Genomic DNA, 19,325 nt, shown 5'->3' with positions numbered 1-19,325 from the left:
TACAAGGGTTTAACGCTAGCTTCTGTTTATATCGACGTACGTCTTGGGAGTTAGCCATTCGAGAAGTGACATATTTTAAGGCGCATTTAAAATCTTTGAGTATTCTCAAAAATTGAGTAAAGTTGTCCGAAAAATACGGTAATTAAGATCTTTGCTATTTAGGGTCCACATATAAAAGAGAAAGAATATAGAAAAGTCCCTTTGTTGACTGAGTTCTATTTTGGCTTTTATATTTAAGCACAAAACTTCCCACTGTGACAAATGAACAGTGGCGTCCTACACTGTGGGCTGCTTGCAATCCACATCTAAAAACCGCCGCTATTGATCATTCCACAACCTGCTGGGAGAAAATGGGGAACGCAAAAATGCGCCAGTCAAAACAGGAACTATCAAACGTTGCCGAAGCACGAGGGGGCGGGAAAAGCGGGTAGCTTTAGGAGAAAATGATATTGGTGTAATACAGGTTGAAAATGTACATTCAGTGGGTGGGAAGAATGCTCATTTGCAACTTTTCATACGCTGGCCACTTGGAACAGTTTTTGAGGTGTAATATAGGCCTGCCAAATCAGCAGTAGCCCCATTACTCATCCCCCTCTGTGCTGTCTCCTGACTGGGGGGGGGGGGCTCCAGCGCTAATGCAGATTACAGCGATATATGAGGGCTATTTTGTTCGCCGCAGGGTGGAAACCATCCCAGGCAACCCCATCCTTCTCTTGATGCGCCACCTTACATCTGTTCAACCCACCCACCTATTCCAACTCAGCCCATGTGGAGATCCATCATAGCCTACTTCCTATCAGATCTAAATGCGTGTATTGCCCATCAATTATGCATCATGTGTATTAAAAATTGGGTCGACTTGTCAACTCGCTCGCTCCCTCAACTGCGGATACAACCACTGGGACTGTAACTAAATGTGACTCCGCCTACTGGCATCTTTTAGGACCTCTACTGTGGTGCAAATCCGCCATTTTGAGGTCTTTCAAGGTGTCTTCTGTCTCGATCCAGGTTTGTCCTCATCTGACGACTAAATAGCTCATTCATCATGTGATTGGGCTTTTACATCTTGACTTTTGAGCGATCTGCCTCTCAAACAGCCGCTCGGTCCGGCAGAGCAATCCATCATCCTTCAATGGGGATGTCACAGCTCATTGTGTGAGGTGTTTAAAGCCGCTAGCTAGCTCCCCCTCGAGATGATAACGTCAAAGCTAAACTTGCACCCGACCGAGGTATTCTTTGAGTTGTCACTGATTTCAAACGTGGGCGAGGGTTTCCTGCGGAGTCGGTACAACAAGTACTTGCTGCTCAACAAGGGATATAATTAGTCGGCGGGTAATGGCGGTTTTGAAACTGTTAGCCGTGGGTTTATCTCTGAAGTCGCAGTTTGAGCTCTGCGCCAAAAAGGCGTTAGAGTTGTCTCACATTCACAGCTTGTCTTGAACACTAAGAAGGTCTTAACTGTTGTGTCTTTTTGTTGTTGTCACAGGATCCACCAGGATGGGACTTTGGCTGCCTCACATGAAGCTTGAACGTGGTCCTCTTGAGTTCTCTGAGTCTTTTTTAGTCAGATCATCTTGAGCAGAAACCCAAATAGTTTGATAAATCCAAATCACTTTCCAGCACACTTCTTCCCTCCCGTCTTCTGAGGGCCTCGCCGCGGCCGCTCTCCCGCGTGCCGACCCCCACCGCCGCCTCTCCCAACCCCCTGCGCAGCGCGGTCGCATTATTAAACTTGTATAAGGTCATTAGCATACAAAGCAGGGAACCTACAGCGTCGCAGTCATACATATTTATCCGGACGTGCCTAGCTCGCTCTGGCGCCGTAACCCCAAAAGCGTGTCCGGCTATCTGTCGCCGGCGACGGCACATTTCGGCCACTCGCAAAGTGGATATTAGTTGAAGCATGCCCCAGTTTGAAGGGGGAGATATTTATCGGGAGGATATGCGCATTTGGGTTCATCGCCGCGCTTTGTTTCAAGCATAGCAAATGTAATTTCCACGCCAGCGTCTGATAATAAAATACATATTCATCTGCCGGCGCACATAATCAAGCAGGGACTTTGATACTACAAGTGTCACCTGCGGGTTAGCCACGCACGAGTGGGAAAGCGGCTGCGCCTCGGCAAAATCCACTTTGCGCGCAACCACGCCATCATTGTCTTCTTGCTCTCCTGGGTATTACCCAACCCCTTTGTTTTTCCGCTTTTTTCCCTCCCCAACCTCTTTTTCAACCTGATTGCGCAACCCCCTCCTTGTTTGTTGAATTCCCTCGCTAATAAGCCAAATCACAAAGAATATGCTTCATCTTTGGGAAATTTTGATGTAAACATTTTAGCACGCTTGTGAGCACGCGACTATATAGAGCTTCGGAATATTTTCTTTGCATTCTTTATCTTGTTGCTAGGCAGAGTCAATGGGGCTCGTTTATAGCTGCCCCAACAGCCAATGACAGCACAGGAAACAAATCAAGGGACTAGGAACAATATATTAGAATTCTGGATACTAACACAAGCTACTGGTGGCAACTGCTTCTTCCTCCCCCCTGCCCTCTCTCTTTTTTTCCTTCCTACGAGATTGCTGTTGTGTCTTATGGCTTTTTATTCCTACGTGATGGTCGATGGGTTCATGTAGGAGCAGAAGCCACTAAACACGCGGTGACTGCTCAGCGCGACGACCGATGATTTTTTTTTTTTTTTGTATGTGCATAAGCCACAGAGATGAGATGCCTCATTGTTTTTATGTAAAATGGTCTGGAAAAATGCTCACACATGTCCAATAAGGAAAAACTTTCCACTCAATTTCCATTTCTTACATAGTTTCAATACTTTTCCCCCCCTAACTTATCCAACAGTGGCATTTATTCCCTTAAAGCTCCCCTTGAGCTGAGTTCACTTCCAAGCAATTAAGCGTAAAATTCAAATGACCTCCATCCCTGTTGGGTCTGCTTTGGCGCGTTGGGATTGGGTTAAAATGTCAACCGTCTATCACCGCCCCCCCCTCCCCCTCCGGACAATTTGGAGAAAGCCTAAACGTGCTGTTGTCGCAAGCCAAAAAAAGCCTGAATTATGAATCCATGTATATTACACCGGTTTGACACATGCTTCCAATTGTGTGACATTACTTCTGCACCGATGCAAGTTTGGATTAATATTCAAGAAGACATTGCAATAGCTACGCTCTGCCGGGGTTTAATGATTTATTCAGCGCAGCGAGTTGTTGTGATCTAATATTCTGTGGGCGGGATGGGAAGTTTCTTTCTCTTGCATTATCGGTTTAATTTATTTTTCAGGATTCCGCTCCTACGCGGTTTTTTTTTCTATTTTATACACGCGGGGGTCTGAGAGAATTCCAAAGCAGAGGCGAAAAGAGGGGGGGGGGGCTCCTGGAAGGGAAAGGTGGGAACGCTAACATGTCTCGGGAAGTAAAAGGCGAGCGTGTTATTTGAAAACAGCACAAAAAAGGAGATTGACTGCAGATGTCCTCGTGCTTTGCCCGCCGCCGCGCGCGCCTTCTGATCTAACGTTGAAAATGTCAAAAACAATCTGCGATATAAGACAAGCGCATTTCCACACACATACTTTTCGAAAGCTTGATCAAGTCGCGCGAGGTCACGCGACCCTCGACTTGAAACGACCGGCGACGACGTTGAAATGGAAATTCCATGTGACAAATGCAAAAGCGTGTGATGTGTTTTGTGTACAGTATCAACACCCCCGCAGGCTCCACTTTGATTTGTCTGTAATAAATAATGCTCTTTTGTGTTCTCTGCTTCATTTGTTCCCCGTTTGTAATGTCAGCGCTGTTCAATAAAACATGAACAATGCCTTTTCAACCTGCTGCATATCTCCTGTTTCATTTGTCACTCAAACTTGGCTGTTCTGGCTTTTGTTTTTTCCTCCCCCTTCCGCACAAACGTGTGTATACGGTTCGCCGGTTGTCTGCATTCAGCAGCTCTTTTTTTTTTTTTTTATATGAGAAGCACGCAAAAGAAGTTTCCACGCTATTAAGACTGCATTTCAATCCGCCTGTCAACGCGATGATAGGTGCACTAAATCGACTTCAACTCGTGCCTCATTAAACAATAAAGAAGCCTTTAATCAGCACTACACGAATAGCCTGCAAAGTTGAAACCGTGAGCCTTGAGAGGATTGTTTGAGCGCCTACACACCAGATGGACGTTTTCAGGAAGAATCGCCCTCGCCATTTTTTTTTTTTTTTTTCTGATGAAATCAGAGGAAATCCGCAAGCGGACCACAAATTCCTCTGTTGAATAATTCTCAGTGATAGGCTTCTCCTTTGAGTGCTGGCTCCTCATTCCAATTACTGAAAGGCAAAGAGACCCTCGTGTTTGTCGGCACGCAAGCGATAATTGGATAATCCCTGAAATTTGGGCCACGGCACAGAATCGGTAATTAAAACGCAAAGACGGTCAAATATTGACAGGGATGAAACCCCCGTCGACGTCACGGGTGACTCACACGAGCTGTTGGTGACGCACCCCGAGATCACCAATGTTCATATTAGTTTATCATTTGATATTGAACGCCATTTATATTGTCTATTCTCATCCGTATACCTTATCAAAAATGTTTAGCTGTCATTCCCAAACACTAGTCTGAAGATTCTATTCATGCCGACAACTTATAGTGACAAGCAGAACAATTTAATGTGCCTCCACTAGATGGCAGACTAACAGTGGGAAACAATTTGAAAAAAAATCTCATTTAAACTAAAATTCTCATGCTGGATCCAAAATTGGAGTCATTTATTTTTAGCATGTAAAATTTTTTTCACAACAGCTAAGTGGCAACTTTTTTGCGCAGTCACAATTGAAAACCGTACCAAAAATCCACCCCAGAATTTTCCACAAAACAGCCATATTTTTATTAAACAAGAGAAAATAATTGCCTAGTGACATAAAAAGTATTTTTGACATTGCCGCATCAATCCTTATTAAAACAACACCAGTTATTAAAATATTGATATTTTGTGGCACTGCCATTATATCAACGACAATACAGAATCTAATGATAACAAATACTCGTTTCCCCTTCCCGAAAGAAACCCACTAACCATGAAAATGAATCGGCCTTAGTAATGACTCTCGGCCTGAAGCGCAACCATTGTGCCGGCTCGCTCCGCAGGCGTCCCGGTGTGACAGCCGCGTGCTGAGTCGCGCACATTTGTTCCACAGCTCACTTAAGAAAAGCTGCCACCGCCACACCACGCCGTGTCCACTTAATGAGACTGAAGCGTCAGCGTTCTGCCTGCAATTACAGTGCTTAGGACTCTTTAATGATATGTTAATGGCTTGGCTGTATTACCTCTCAGCTGCCCAAACAACATTAAATACCCCGTGGTTGATTAATCCGGTATCCACAAAAACATCCAATTAGAGGGAAAATGTTTGACTCCGCTCTTGCCAAACAACATGCAGCCAGGAATGATGGGCACTAAATTAAATGCGATGCGATGTTGGAGTGAAAACACAGTATGGAAGATGAGTGGGGTTTCGTTTTTTTGTTGTCATTATACAATAAAAGTATTACAAAACCTGGCAAGGAGAGTTAGAGGGAAGTATAGGAAAACAAAGCAAGGAAGGACAATAAGTAAAAATCAGCTTAACGTTGAGATTTTGACTCGACCAATCGTGACAATGTTTAACGAGATGTCACCACATGGACGCTTACCTTCGACCCTTACAAATGAAGTGTCCCAAGACTTTTGGCCCGTCACATGAACTTCTAAAGAGTTACTCTTCTGAAGGGTACGCTGCAAAATGCGCAGCTGTTACCAACCGCCGCGGGTCACCGCGGTCAGAGCGGTGACCTCACCGTTGCGCAACAGTCTGTCGTCCCAGCAGGCCGCTGTGTGTGTACCGCTTCAAAGTTAGACGGATGGCAAAACTACCTCGATTAGTCCACCCCCCCTCCTCCTCCTACTCCTCTTCTTCAGCGTTAATTACCAGAGAAGAACGTCTTCGCCACCTTTCAAAGCACTTCAAAACAAAAGCGTTTTTTCTCTCACCTCAACGATGCGTCAACTGCAATTAACGTGCAATGCAACCCCCCCAATGATTGCAGTCGAGCTCACGGAGTGATCCTGATTATTTATATGAAAACACCTGAAGGACCGATTCATCTTCCAGGAAACTCCTCTAGAGAGAAGATTTGTTATATTTCACTAAGGAAGCCAATAAAAAATATACAAACGTACAAATATACTTAGAAAAATGTTTTGTCAACTATGCTTTTCATTTATTTCTAATTGTAAAGCGGCCAGAAGAGGGCGCCAGTGACTATTATCGGTGACTGGTATCGGGAATCTTTCTAAGACCTCGATAACTTGAAATATCGCTATTCCGCCATTTCTACGAATATTCATAATTGTGTGAAAGGTGTCAATCGCAAATGTAGCTTGTGCCTCCAAATAATCAATTTCTGGAGTTATATTTGTATTTCCACATCGCACATTTCTCCAATAATAAACTACTGTGACAAATAACTGTAATTAAAGTCCAATTCTGCGCAAAACATTTCACAATATTGCTCGAACATGAAACGTGACTGTATTTCAGAATTGTGCATTGGCTGGGACAAAAGTGAAAAGTTGAAATGCAATCACATCTCAGACTAAACAATACAACGTGTCGGCTTGATTGCGCGTGTAATAGCGGTCCGCTCATCAATCTTCACCATAAAAGCCCCTTCGGAGCAGCGGGCTTTTAGCTCCATCTCGTCTCTTATCAGCTCTCATCAACAGGCCAGGAGAAAGAGGTTGCAAGGGCTCCTGCTCATTTGAGGCAAAAGGAAAAAAAAAGGTATAGGGGGAGGAAGGTAGCCGGAGCATCCTTATCAAAGACCCCCGCGGGCTGGGCTAAAAATAGAAAGCAAAGGAGATTGGCATCGATTTGTGCTGCCGTTGACGGTCCGATTGACAGCGGCGCGGCGGCGGCTAGCTGTTGAGCCATCGAGGGAATCCGCCAGAGCGGCTATGATGAGATGAGATGGGCAGATAACTTCTGACAAGCTCCTCCACCCGCCACCCGGCTCTAATCACACACACACAAATACACAAAGTGAAAAAGTAATTACCGCACACACTCACGCACACACTTGAGCAAGTTAAGGGACGTTGGCTGGCTGAGCATCCCACCTGTCCACCGTCTCGTGCCAAGTCCGAACTCGTGCGCTCCCATACATACCAACGAGCTGCGGATGTCCCCGCGCGGCATCCAGCCCCGCTATCCTCCAGGCTCGGCTTGCCAGTAAACACCAAGCCGTCCTTCGAGGCCCTGTCAATGTCGCTGACCTTTGTTTTAGTGCTGTAAATGAACTCCTGGAGGTGATTAGTGTTATTACACTGTCTACTTTACTGCACCGCCATGTCACTCATGTCCCCGCTGGATTAACTTACTACTCGAGCGTGGAAGCAAATGATGTGCTAGCTCCGCGCCAGCATTGTTCAAGGTAGCCTGGCACCTTGGGAAATTCGCTCATTAGTGTATAGGTCGGGAAAGAGTTGCTATGATGGTCGGAAATGGATTAAACAATGGATGGATTTCAACAGTAACAATTTGGGTAATGATGCTGATAACCAGCGTCAACTCTAATTTGTGCAATAAAATGTTCTTTGTAGCACTAGTAGTCGAAGCAATATTCAGATTGTGTTTGTGAAATATGAATTGAGCAGCAAAGTCCATCTTTGTTTTTGTTTATTTCAAGGGGTGGCCATTTTGCCTCTTGCCGTTGACAAAAAATGAAATCAGTTGCTCATGTAAGATCCAATCACAAATGCAAATGTCACATGACCAAACTGAGAAAACTCCTGCGATGGGCCAAAATGGCTGTATTTTGCTAATTAATTCAGATTCCACTAACAAAATTGATCAGATACTATATGATTATTTAGACGAGTGGGACTGCATTAAACATCAATTTTTTTAGTAGACTTCTACATCTACCAAGAGGAGAACCTTCAACCCTCCAAACGTGGGAAAATCTTTTCTGCTTTAATTCCAGTCCTCCTCCCCAAACATGACTTTCTCATCTGCTGCAAGAGGTACATCTAAACTTAATTATTTATCGAGGTAATGTAGATTTCAGCACGCTGGGCATTTAATTGAAGCTGAACAGAACATTTGATCTGCAGTAATCCTCTCTAACACTCTCACCCATCCTTCCTTCTTTGCTATAATTACACAACAAAGGCCAAATAACTATCATTCAAAAGCTGCCATTTTTGTGTGTGTGTGTGTGTGTGTGCGTCTTAATTAGGTGATTTTCCGCAATCTGTTACAAGGGCTCAGGCAATCTGTCTGTGGAAACAGTCACTCTGCTCCAGCTAATGAGAAAACCAATGAAATGCTCGAGTGCCTGTTCAGACTTGTACGTTTCATGGGAGTATTGTCAGTCCACTACAGGTCACACTATTTCTTAGTTTGAGTCATGTCTTAAATGTTTAGAAACGGTGTTTGTCTCCCTCTAGTGGTAAAAAGGAGGAAATGTCTTTCATTGAAAATCAATCTACACATTACAATATTGTCAATGAACAAACACCTCATCAAAATATATACTTATATAAACAACTCAACAATTTTATTTCAATATTGGGGTATTGGACAATTTAATACAAATTAAATCTATGGATTCTGGTCAACTCAATTTTCTCTCCCTTTATGTAATCCACCATGCTTTAGTGTTTTTATGGGGGGGGGTTTGTGTTTGTTTTATGTTTTGTGAATATGTTGTGTACATCACAGTACAGTTTGTGGTATTATTTCTACCTTGTTATTCTCTGGTCTCTTCATCAAGGTCAGGTTTGAATCATATTGCCACCCAGCATCATAAAGCATTGCTTTCTTCTCTGTTTTATGACTACTTTATAACTTCAAGTCGTAGAAATATATATTCGTCATGGTAAACTTTTATTACTATTAATTAAAGTCAAAGTCTGCCTTATTGTCAATTTCTTCACATGCCAAGACACACAAAGAAATCGAAATTACATTCCTACTATCCCACGGTGACAAGACATAGTACACAATATACATACAAGTAAACAACACAAAAAATAAAAACAAGAAGGCACAAACAATGAATAAATAAGAGTGATGAATAAATAATAAATAAACTAATAACTATTGAAATCGACAACATTCAGGAACAAAACAAAGTACATAAATTTAAACTAATAAAAAATGAAATTGAGAAGCGTGGGGCTCAAAGTTAATAACTGCAGTCTTGAAAAATTATTAACAAACTGTAAATCACATAAAAACAGAGGGGAAATAATGAAACAATTTGTCTGAATTGTAACGGTCTTTGAAAAATTACATTTGTGAATACAAAACTTTGTAAGACATAATATAAGATTACTTCAATTATATTCTTTTTCAAGCGACGAGTCATAATTTAAAAAAACTACGTTCTGTAAAATATTTTTTTCTGAAACCGAGGCCTGAATGACGTTGCCATAAACCGGAAGTGAATGCAAAAAAGGTTTCACCACCTAACGTTTTAAAGTATTTATTTATACAAGAACGACAATAAAATCCAAACTTTACAAATATACCGTTCTGTTATTTTTTTATAATTGACAAAATGTAAAACACAAAGATCAAATTCTGTTCAATTGTTTTAATCTGCTGAGGTCAAGTGTGACGTCAGCAAAAACCAGAAGTGAATGTAAATACATTTTCATCAACCTGCGTCATTTAGCAGTTATTTTGAATTAAAAAAATGAATTCAAATGTGCATAAATATAATATTCTGTTCTGTGTTATGTTTTACTTTTTTTAAAACCCTTTTCCCCCATATCCGCTTGAAGTCAGTTTCAACGTCAGTCACACCGGAAGTGGTTGTAAAAGCGATATTGCCATCTAGCGTCACAAAGCCGCTATTACTGGTTCGTCCCGGTCTTCGTCAGCCAACCAGGAAAGGGGGTTTGCTGTGATCTGGACTGAGGCGGATGAGACCAGCAACCATTGTTCCGTTCTTCCTCTCCTCCCCCTTTTTTGCCAGGCTAAAAACAAGAGCCCGAAGCGGCTACCCGCTACCAAACGGAGCTAACGGCGCGAGCTGGCAGAGTTCGTCGGTTATTGTCACGCTTTTTGTGCCCCCACTCGACGTACTCCCAGCCCAAGTGGTGGGGTCCGCTCGGGTTTTGTCAGTCAGCTGCTAAATGGAAATAAAACGAGGAGCTGAAAATGGCAGCAGTCGAGGTGCGTCTTCTTTCATGTTACACAAAAACAGAAAAGGGTTCATTAACTAGCTTTATTGCGGGTAACTAGGTGACGAGGCGTTCAAGTTCCGGCTAGTGTATGTGTTTGCTAGTACCCAGCACGAATTAACATGTGAAGTGTGGCTCTTAAGCGTCATGCTCCTATTCTTGGGGCTACTACTATCGGTCTGATCAGCTGACCCTTGTCCTGTCGACGACATATTATGGGATGGATGCTGTTGCCATGTGAACCAATACATGAAGGGCCTGCGGGTGTGGACGAATCAGATTGCTTGCCACGATGGCCGGGATGCTACGGCTGTATGATATTCATGATAATCATATTTCCATTCAAATCTATTGCCACTAAAAGTGGAAACCTTTGGAATAGTATTTAAAAAAAACAAGCAGTTCAAGATTTAATGCGAATGAATCGCACTTAAAGGTCAATACAACTCAGTCTGTCATACCTTATGAAGTCATTTTTTGGACCCTTTAAAAAAATTGATCAAAACCAAATCAATAACGATTGTTTTTGTTTTTTTCAGCGAACGACCTCCCCGTGCATTACCTCCGCCTCCTGGCTCCGCCCTTGCAGCTGCTATCGGCTGCGATGTGGCGTGTGGTGCAACAGGGACTGGTGGACCACTACGGCATGCTGGAGGAGTTTGTTACCATGGTGACAGAGCTGGTCCCCGAGCTCATGACATACAGCCAGAGGGCTCAGCTCACTCTGGGACTCAGGGCCAGGGTCGGTAATAAAACGTCTCCCGGCACTTTATTCTTGCAACGGGGCGAATTGAATATGGTTGGATGGGTTTTGTGTGTGCGCGTGGGTTCAGCTGGTTTTAGAATTGTGCCGAGGCGAGCAGCCGGTAGATATGCGCACCATGCAGCCTCATCTGGACCGAATCAAAGCTCCTGTCAGCACAGCCAAGGATCACCATGTGAGTAAAGCATCATCATTAAAAAAATGTTTTAACCTTGCCTCAATGGGATTAGTTTTGTGTGTTGACAGAGCACCATCGACCTGGTGGAGGAGTCGGAGGTGAACTTTGTGGAGCTGGTGCACTCCTTACTGGAGGATCCAGTAGAGAGGAAGTACTTTTTTGAGGTGAGACCACACATCAACCATCTTCTTGAAGATATTCCAACACGGAAGCCATCTTCTCTTTCTCCTAGGAAATCTTTCCTGTGTACTTTGGGCCAAAGTATGACGCGGCGCTGGAGATGCTGGTGTGGGAGTTTATATCCCGACTGGAGGAGCTGCTCCCAGTCCCTGACTTCACACAGGTGCCTTTTTTTTTTTTAGCATCAAAACACTGCACATGGGGTTCGAAGCTCCTTGTTATTATTTTTGAAGGCACTGATTGTACCCTCTCTCCTCAGCTGTCAACTTTACTCGGAGACGCTCCGTCCTTCCTCAGCGACTGTTTACAATCCTTTTTCCCACCGGCGGACATGAAGGCTCTACTTGAACACCACAGAAACCTTGGGCATTTTGAGGAGAAAGGTGTTGTGGTGGTTTTGATCACTATAAAGTCTAGAAATTTAAAAAGAGGTTCTTGATGACTTTATATTCTTGTGTAGATCCGAGGTTTTTACCTATGGACGACTGCATCCTCACCTCCATGTCCCTTCCGCCCGGGACCAAAGCTGCCACGGACGCTACCTCCTACTTGCCCGCTCACAGAGACCCGAGGCCCTCTGAGCAGCACGCGCGGCCTGACGCGCCCGTCAACACGAGCACCCCGGAGACGGCGAGCAGGAGGCTTCGCGACTTAGCTCAGGAGGCCAGGAAGCAGAATTCCTGCGACGAAACCATCGACCTTACCACGTGCAACGACCCCGAGCCTGAACCCGAGGTGCTGGCGGCCGGCGACCTCAGCCAAAGCTTCAGAGGCGGGCGGGCTCTCAGAAAGAGGAGGTTGAGCGGTGGAAGCGTGGAGACGCCGGCAAAGCAGAGGATGGAGTTGTCGTCGTTCTTGTAAGGGAACTATTAGTTGTGAGTGTTGCATGTCATTGAAGAGAATAAAATAAGATGACATTTTTCTTTTGCAGAGAGTCCTCAAAGGATGATGAAAATTCTGGTGAATCTCCCCTCATCTCCATATGGGGAGATTACACAGGTTAGTACAGTGGTTATGAACTTAATTTTTGTTTTTATTGAGGGCTTCAAAAATAAGGACATTTCCAAGTGACCCCCAACTTCTTTCCCTTGTGAAGACGCTCATGAAGGTCAGGCGAGCGAGACAAAGCTTCCCTGGACGGAGGAGGAGACGCTCCACCTGCTGGACATTTGGGGAAATGACTCTGTGCAGCGGGCCTTGAAGGGCTGCTTGAAAAACCGCCACATTTACGTCCAGATCGCCCAGAAGATGGCCGAGAGGGGCTTCAAGAGGACGGTGGAACAGTGTCAGACGCGCATGAAACGGCTGAAGAAAGGCTTCCGCCAAAATAAGTAAGTTGTCAGTTCTTCTCGCTGGCTCCTTGTTGCCATTCAACTAAAACGCCATCTTCTTTAGAGGCACCTCCAGAGTGGAGCATACGTTTTACGAGCACATGAAGCGGGTGCTGGGCTCGCCGGCCACCGCCGCTGCCGCCGCGCCCGATACGGCGTACGACATCGACGAGGGCATCGACGATGAAGAGTCTCAGGACGGCGATGAGGACTTGCAGATTGTGGGACAGACCAGTCAGGAAATGGGTACGGTGCCCCCATTTTGTCACAAAGACAAACTGGACACTAAGATGAAATGTCCTTCTGCTGAAAGGAACGAGGAATGTGCCGTGGACGGAGCAGGAGACGCTTGCCCTCATCAACACTTGGGGCCAAGAGAAGATGCAGCAAGAGATGAGAGGAACCAACAGAACCATGCACATGTTCCCCGTCATCTCCACCAAGATGGCCGCCCAGGGCTTCTCCAGGACGCCCGAGCAGTGCCAAACCAGGCTGAAAAGGCTCAAGTCCAGTTTCAGGCAGTGCTACGAAAACAAGTAACTGTGACTAAAAAAAATATTTCTTTTTCATTGTATTGGAGCTCCTCGCACCTGACTCGTTTTTGTCTTCTGCAGCATGAAGGGCCTGGAGCAAGTTCAGTGCAAGTTTTACAACGAGCTAGCGAGGTTTTTATTGAAAGAGAACCCATCGACGCCGCAGCCGAACGAGACCGAGACCGATGACAACGACTCGCCCTCCTGCTCCATTCAGGATGCCGGTACGATTAAAGACTCTCCACCGAAACATTTGAAATCCCACACATCTTTTTTTGTTTTGTACTTCAAGGTTAAATACAAATTGTACTTGAATTTTCTCACTTAACTTTACGCTGCCTGAACTTTTCATTCTATGATTCCACCGTTCACCACTAGAGGGAGCCCTTGTACCACAAGTCACGTTTTCCCGCTTTATTTGTGCCCCCAGTGTCTTTTGTCAGCCTCCAGGAAGACAGGAAGAAAGTCCCCTGGGCTGACAAAGAGACCGTCATCCTTCTGGAGCTCTGGGGAGAATCACAGGTAAGCTTTTCAGAACAATTTCACATTGTTATTTATGTTTTACCTCTCATTTGTTCTTAGATCCAGCAGAACACCAAAGGCTTCCCGCCCAACGTTCACATTTTCAACGATATATCAGAGAAGCTGTCCGTCCACGGCTTCACCCGCACCTCCGAGCAGTGCCATACCAGAATCAAACGGCTCAAGACCAACTACTGGCATTGTCGGGACAACATGAGGTGAAAAAAACAAACACAAAAAGACTTTTCAGCTCCTTCAAATATATCAAGGTTTGTCTTTGTTTTGTTGTTCGCAGCACACCTGGGAACGATAAGGTCAATTTCAAGTTCTTTGATTTGATGGAACAAATCCTGGACAAGCGTCCGTCCACCTCCACCGCCGGCATCACGGATCCCATCGAAATTTCGGAAGACTCCAACGGCGGCGACTCTGTGACCGAAACAGGTAAAGAGGAGCAGCCGGGTTCGACAGCGTCAACTCGAAAACCTAAAATGTTTCGCCGCGTCCGTCAGAGGGAGAAGTGGGACTATCCGTCAGCTCGTGGTCGGACGAGGAGACGTCGGCGCTGATCGATATCTGGGGAGAAGAGGAAGTGCAGCGCTCGCTCACCGGTTTCGTCTCCAACGGGCACGTTTACGCCGAAATGTCCCGGCGGCTGCACGACCTCGGCTACACCAAAACGCCGGAGCAGTGCCACGAGAAAGTCAAGACGCTGAAGAGTAACTTCCTCAAGGCTTACGAGGAGAAAAAGTTAGTGGCGTTGTTGCGTGTAGGCGGACCGAATTCATCGTCCGCTGAGTGAAGAGTTGTTGGTTTTAGATTCGGGAGGCGAGTAGACGACAAATTCTACAACCAGATGGAGCAAGTGTTGGGCGCGGAGGTGGTACCGCCGCCGGACGAGTTGGACGAAAGCGAGCAGGACGCGGTGGCGCTGGACTCGCTGAATGTGCCGTGGGGCGAGCGGGAGACGGAGGCCCTGGTGGAGGTGTGGGCGGCCGACGACGTGCAGCACAGCCTGAAGACGTGCATCCGCAACGGCCACATCTTCGTGGACATCGCCGAGAGGCTGGCCGCCGCCGGCTACGCCCGCAGCGCCGAGCAGTGCCAGGCCAGGATCAAGCGGCTGAAGAAGACCTACAGGCGCTACTGCAACAGCCGCAGGTAAGCAACAATAAAAAAAAGACTTGACGAGTGTGTGTTATTGTTTTTCATTTTGAGTTGTATTTATTTGTTTTTCAGGAATGGTCGATCCGGAGCCTTTCGTTATTTCAACCTCCTCGCTCCGGTGCTGGGTGACAACTCCCTTTTCAACGACGCAGACACGTCCTCGTCTTCCGCATCTGTTTTCTTGAAACCCCTCGAAGAAACCTACGCAGACGTCTGTAGGTCCACTCGCCATGGAATCCATTTTGAGTCCAAACGTCTGCCAGGCTCTTCAGGTTCCTTCCCTCCGTTTCAGACGAGCAGCCGTCCACCAGCCACCTGGTGCCCGACGCGAACAGGAAGACGCCGTGGTCGGACAAGGAGACGCGTACGCTGCTGGAGATCTGGGGGGAGGACAACGTGCAGATGACGCTGAGGGTCTGCCTAAAGAACCGCCACGTCTTCGAGTTCATCTCGGAGCGGATGAGCAATCGAGGCTACTCCAGAACCACCGAGCAGTGCTACACCCGCATCAAGCGCCTTAAATATGGTTTCCTCCATGAAAAGTCAGTTTGGTGCTTTTTAGTGGAATATAAATTTTGAGTCTTGAATGTCTACAACACGCAGGTAGGGAAAATTCCAATTGGGTCTTTTGTTTACAGGCAGGACTTCAAGTTCTTCCGAGAAATGGAGGAAATCTTCAGTCGGGATTTAAAGTCGGACTCCTCGGTCGTGGGCATCCCGGCGCCAGACGAGCCCGACAACGGCGCGTACGAGCCCATCAGAGGTGATGCCCCAAAGAAATCTGTCAAAATTTGGAAAAAGAAGTACAGCAAGGTTTTATACGTCCAATGTATCCCATCCAGATTTTGTGGTTTCCCCGGGCAACCAGTGGCTGTCGGACAACTCCAAGCACCCGTGGAGCGATGGCGAGACGGAGGTTCTGCTGAGCGTCTGGGGCAGCGAGGATGTCCAGGAGAACCTGAAGAGCTGCACCAAGAACAAGCACATCTTCATGCAGATCTCAGAGGCCCTGGCCAACCAGGGCTACCAGCGCACACCCGAGCAGTGCCAGACCCGAATCAAGCGGCTCAAGTACAGCTTCCGGCAGTTCCTTGACGGCAGGAAGTAAGCGTCGGACGCACGCGAGGTACTTCCTGGTTGGTCTACGCCAGGCTCTGATGCTGTCTCGTGTTTGCAGAGGAGACAAGCAGGAGTGCAAGTATTTTGACCAGCTGGTCAAGATATTTGGCGACAAGTACCTTGTAGCCGACCAGCAGCCCGACGATGCGGCTGAGGTCATAGGTGAGTCATTTTGGAGACTGAGAAGATGTTCTCTTTTAGTTGTGTGCTGACACAGTTCTGTTGTATTTAACATTTAATCTGGAGCTGTTTTATGTCGTAAAACTTTGTATTTATGAGCACTTTTAATTTTACATGATCACCCCCCCACCTAAAAAAAGATTTAAAAACTACTTTTGCTGTGCTGCAGAGTCGTAAAATAAAAGCGTGCTTTGCCACCGTGCCAAAACCTGGAGCCACAAGGAGGTCGAAGAGGAAGAATGTTCAAGCAGGACATTCACACTGAAGAAACTGTGACGTCATAGTCTGCGCTGATGCCATATTCGGGCACGTCCCGGACACTCCCCCCAAGCAAAGACGCTCCGAAAGGACGTGGACATGTGAGCGCGTCCTCACATAATGCTGGTCTTCCTTCCGGAACCACTGACGTTTTTTTCCAGACAAACGTCCACAATTTTTTTTTTTGTACTTGACAACACTTTACTTGTCCAATCTATTACATTTCTACTTTACTTTTGTTGTACGTATACAATTTCAAGTGCTAAAGAGTGAGATGCATTCTCGTTTCTTAATCCCCTCAGACGTCTTAAGCAGAGTTCTATTTATTTAAAACATTGCTGTGTGATCCAAAGTTTTGTACCTAATTTATTTGATCTTGCTTTTTGTTTTGTTTTTTACCATCTTGAGTTTTTCATGCTCGTGCGTATTATAATTTTTACCATTGGTGAAAAGCTTGTCTGATTTAGGATGTATTGCTGTAATTTGCCATCTTGGAATTTCACACTTTGTACAGCGGGATCATTTTAAATAAAGCACCCTAAAGGGAAATAAAACCTCATGACAGTGCCTCACAAAAAACGAATGGAAGGGAAAGACGCCATCTTGTGGCGAATTGGAACATTTACATTTATGGTACCTCTAAAAAAAATTATTAGAGCTCCCACAATGACTAACAGTACTTTAAATTGTCCAAGTGACGTCACAGATCAACCAGCCAATCAGGAGGTGGGGGTGAGGGCGGGTGGGGTTAGGGTTACGGACACTCCATTAGGTACACCGCCATTTTCAAGTGTACCTAATAACAGGCCACTTTATTAGGGAAATATCATGGTCAAAGGTCACAGGTGTCAAGCTCTAGTCCTCGGGGCCGCATTCCAACATGTTTTCCAAGTGACCCTCGTTAAGCGCACCTGCGTGAAAAGTTTTTGGTCATTTTCACGTACTGCAGGAGCTAAAACTTTTCACGCAGGTGCACTTAACGAGGGAATCACACGGACACTCCATTAGGTACACCGCCATTTTCAAGTGTACCTAATAACAGGCCACATTATTAGGGAAATCTCATGGTCAAAGGTCACAGGTGTCAAGCTCTAGTCCTTGGGGCCGCGTTCCAATATGTTTTCCACCCTCGTTAAACACACCTGCGTGAAAAGATTTAGCGCATTTCACGTTCTGCAGGAGCTAAAACTTTTCACGCAGGTGCACTTAACGAGGGAATCACACGGACACTCCATTAGGTACACCGCCATTTTCAAGTGTACTTAATGATGGGCCACTTCATTAGGGAAAAATCATGGCCAAAGCTTAACTGAAAGTGAAAAGTGCCACACCCGCCCTCACCCCCACTTTCTGATTGGCTGGTTGATCTGTGACGTCACACGGACACTCCATTAGGTACACCGCCATTTTCAAGTGTACCTAATAACAGGCCACTTTATTAGGGAAATATCATGGTCAAAGGTCACAGGTGTCAAGCTCTCGTCCTCGGGGCCGCATTCCAACATGTTTTCCAAGTGACCCTCGTTAAGCGCACCTGCGGGAAAAGTTTTTGGTCATTTTCACGTACTGCAGGAGCTAAAACTTTTCACGCAGGTGCACTTAACGAGGGAATCACACGGACACTCCATTAGGTACACCGCCATTTTCAAGTGTACCTAATAACAGGCCACATTATTAGGGAAATATCATGGTCAAAGGTCACAGGTGTCAAGCTCTAGTCCTCGGGGCCGCGTTCCAATATGTTTTCCACCCTCGTTAAACACACCTGCGTGAAAAGATTTAGCTCATTTCATGTTCTGCAGGAGCTAAAACTTTTCACGCAGGTGCACTTAACGAGGGAATCACACGGACACTCCATTAGGTACACCGCCACTTTCAAGTGTACCTAATAACAGGCCACTTCATTAGGGAAAAATCATGGCCAAAGCTGAACTGAAAGTGAAAAGTGCCACACCCGCCCTCACCCCCACTTTCTGATTGGCTGGTTGATGTGATGTCACTTGGACACTCAATTAGGTACACGGCCATTTTCAAATGTACCTAATAACAGGCCACATTAGTAGGGAAATATCATGGTCATGGGTCACAGGTGTCAAGCTCTAGTCCTCGGGGCCGCGTTCCAATATGTTTTCCACCCTCGTTAAACACACCTGCGTGAAAAGATTTAGCGCATTTCACGTTCTGAAGGAGCTAAAACTTTTCACGCAGGTGCACTTAACGAGGGACTCACACGGACACTCCATTAGGTACACCGCCATTTTCAAGTGTACCTAATAACAGGCCACTTCATTAGGGAAAAATCATGGCCAAAGCTGAACTGAAAGTGAAAAGTGCCACACCCGCCCTCACCCCCACTTTCTGATTGGCTGGTTGATGTGATGTCACTTGGACACTCAATTAGGTACACCGCCATTTTCAAATGTACCTAATAACAGGCCACATTAGTAGGGAAATATCATGGTCATGGGTCACAGGTGTCAAGCTCTAGTCCTCGGGGCCGCGTTCCAATATGTTTTCCACCCTCGTTAAACACACCTGCGTGAAAAGATTTAGCGCATTTCACGTTCTGCAGGAGCTAAAACTTTTCACGCAGGTGCACTTAACGAGGGACTCACACGGACACTCCATTAGGTACACCGCCATTTTCAAGTGTACCTAATAACAGGCCACTTCATTAGGGAAAAATCATGGCCAAAGCTGAACTGAAAGTGAAAAGTGCCACACCCGCCCTCACCCCCACCTCCTGATTGGCTGGTTGATGTGATGTCACTTGGACACTCCATTAGGTACACCGCCATTTTCAAGTGTACCTAATAACAGGCCACATTATTAGGGAAATATCATGGTCATGGGTCACAGGTGTC

At 45.8% G+C, this 19,325-nt stretch overlaps 1 protein-coding gene and 1 long non-coding RNA gene across 3 annotated transcripts in view; both read left to right on the top strand.

Moving 5' to 3' along the window:
* The window catches only part of LOC119117348, a 30,902-nt gene extending 27,065 nt beyond the window's left edge, over nt 1-3,837 (top strand). For both annotated transcript variants that reach the window (XR_005096502.1, XR_005096501.1), the window contains exon 5: nt 1,487-3,837. This is a non-coding gene — a long non-coding RNA (uncharacterized LOC119117348). The remainder of the gene's footprint in view (nt 1-1,486) is intronic.
* Nucleotides 3,838-9,908: 6,071 nt separating this feature from the next.
* Nucleotides 9,909-17,020, top strand: zgc:113263 (uncharacterized protein LOC503753 homolog). The gene is made up of 23 exons (XM_037243597.1): nt 9,909-10,222; nt 10,770-10,972; nt 11,064-11,168; nt 11,240-11,335; nt 11,404-11,514; nt 11,611-11,734; nt 11,812-12,208; nt 12,283-12,350; nt 12,448-12,682; nt 12,747-12,928; nt 12,996-13,218; nt 13,297-13,439; nt 13,646-13,737; nt 13,798-13,955; nt 14,033-14,181; nt 14,250-14,487; nt 14,557-14,898; nt 14,977-15,119; nt 15,197-15,446; nt 15,543-15,667; nt 15,747-16,008; nt 16,082-16,185; nt 16,373-17,020. The coding sequence occupies exons 1-23, from the start codon at nt 10,183-10,185 to the stop codon at nt 16,378-16,380; spliced, it is 3,798 nt and encodes a 1,265-aa protein (XP_037099492.1). The 5' UTR covers nt 9,909-10,182; the 3' UTR covers nt 16,381-17,020.
* The last annotated feature ends 2,305 nt before the right edge of the window (nt 17,021-19,325 follow it).

Source organism: Syngnathus acus, chromosome 23 (assembly GCF_901709675.1).
Source record: "Syngnathus acus chromosome 23, fSynAcu1.2, whole genome shotgun sequence".
Lineage (NCBI taxonomy): Eukaryota > Metazoa > Chordata > Actinopteri > Syngnathiformes > Syngnathidae > Syngnathus > Syngnathus acus.
Note: the sequence above shows the minus strand (reverse complement) of the source record. Positions and strands in the feature narration are given on the sequence as shown.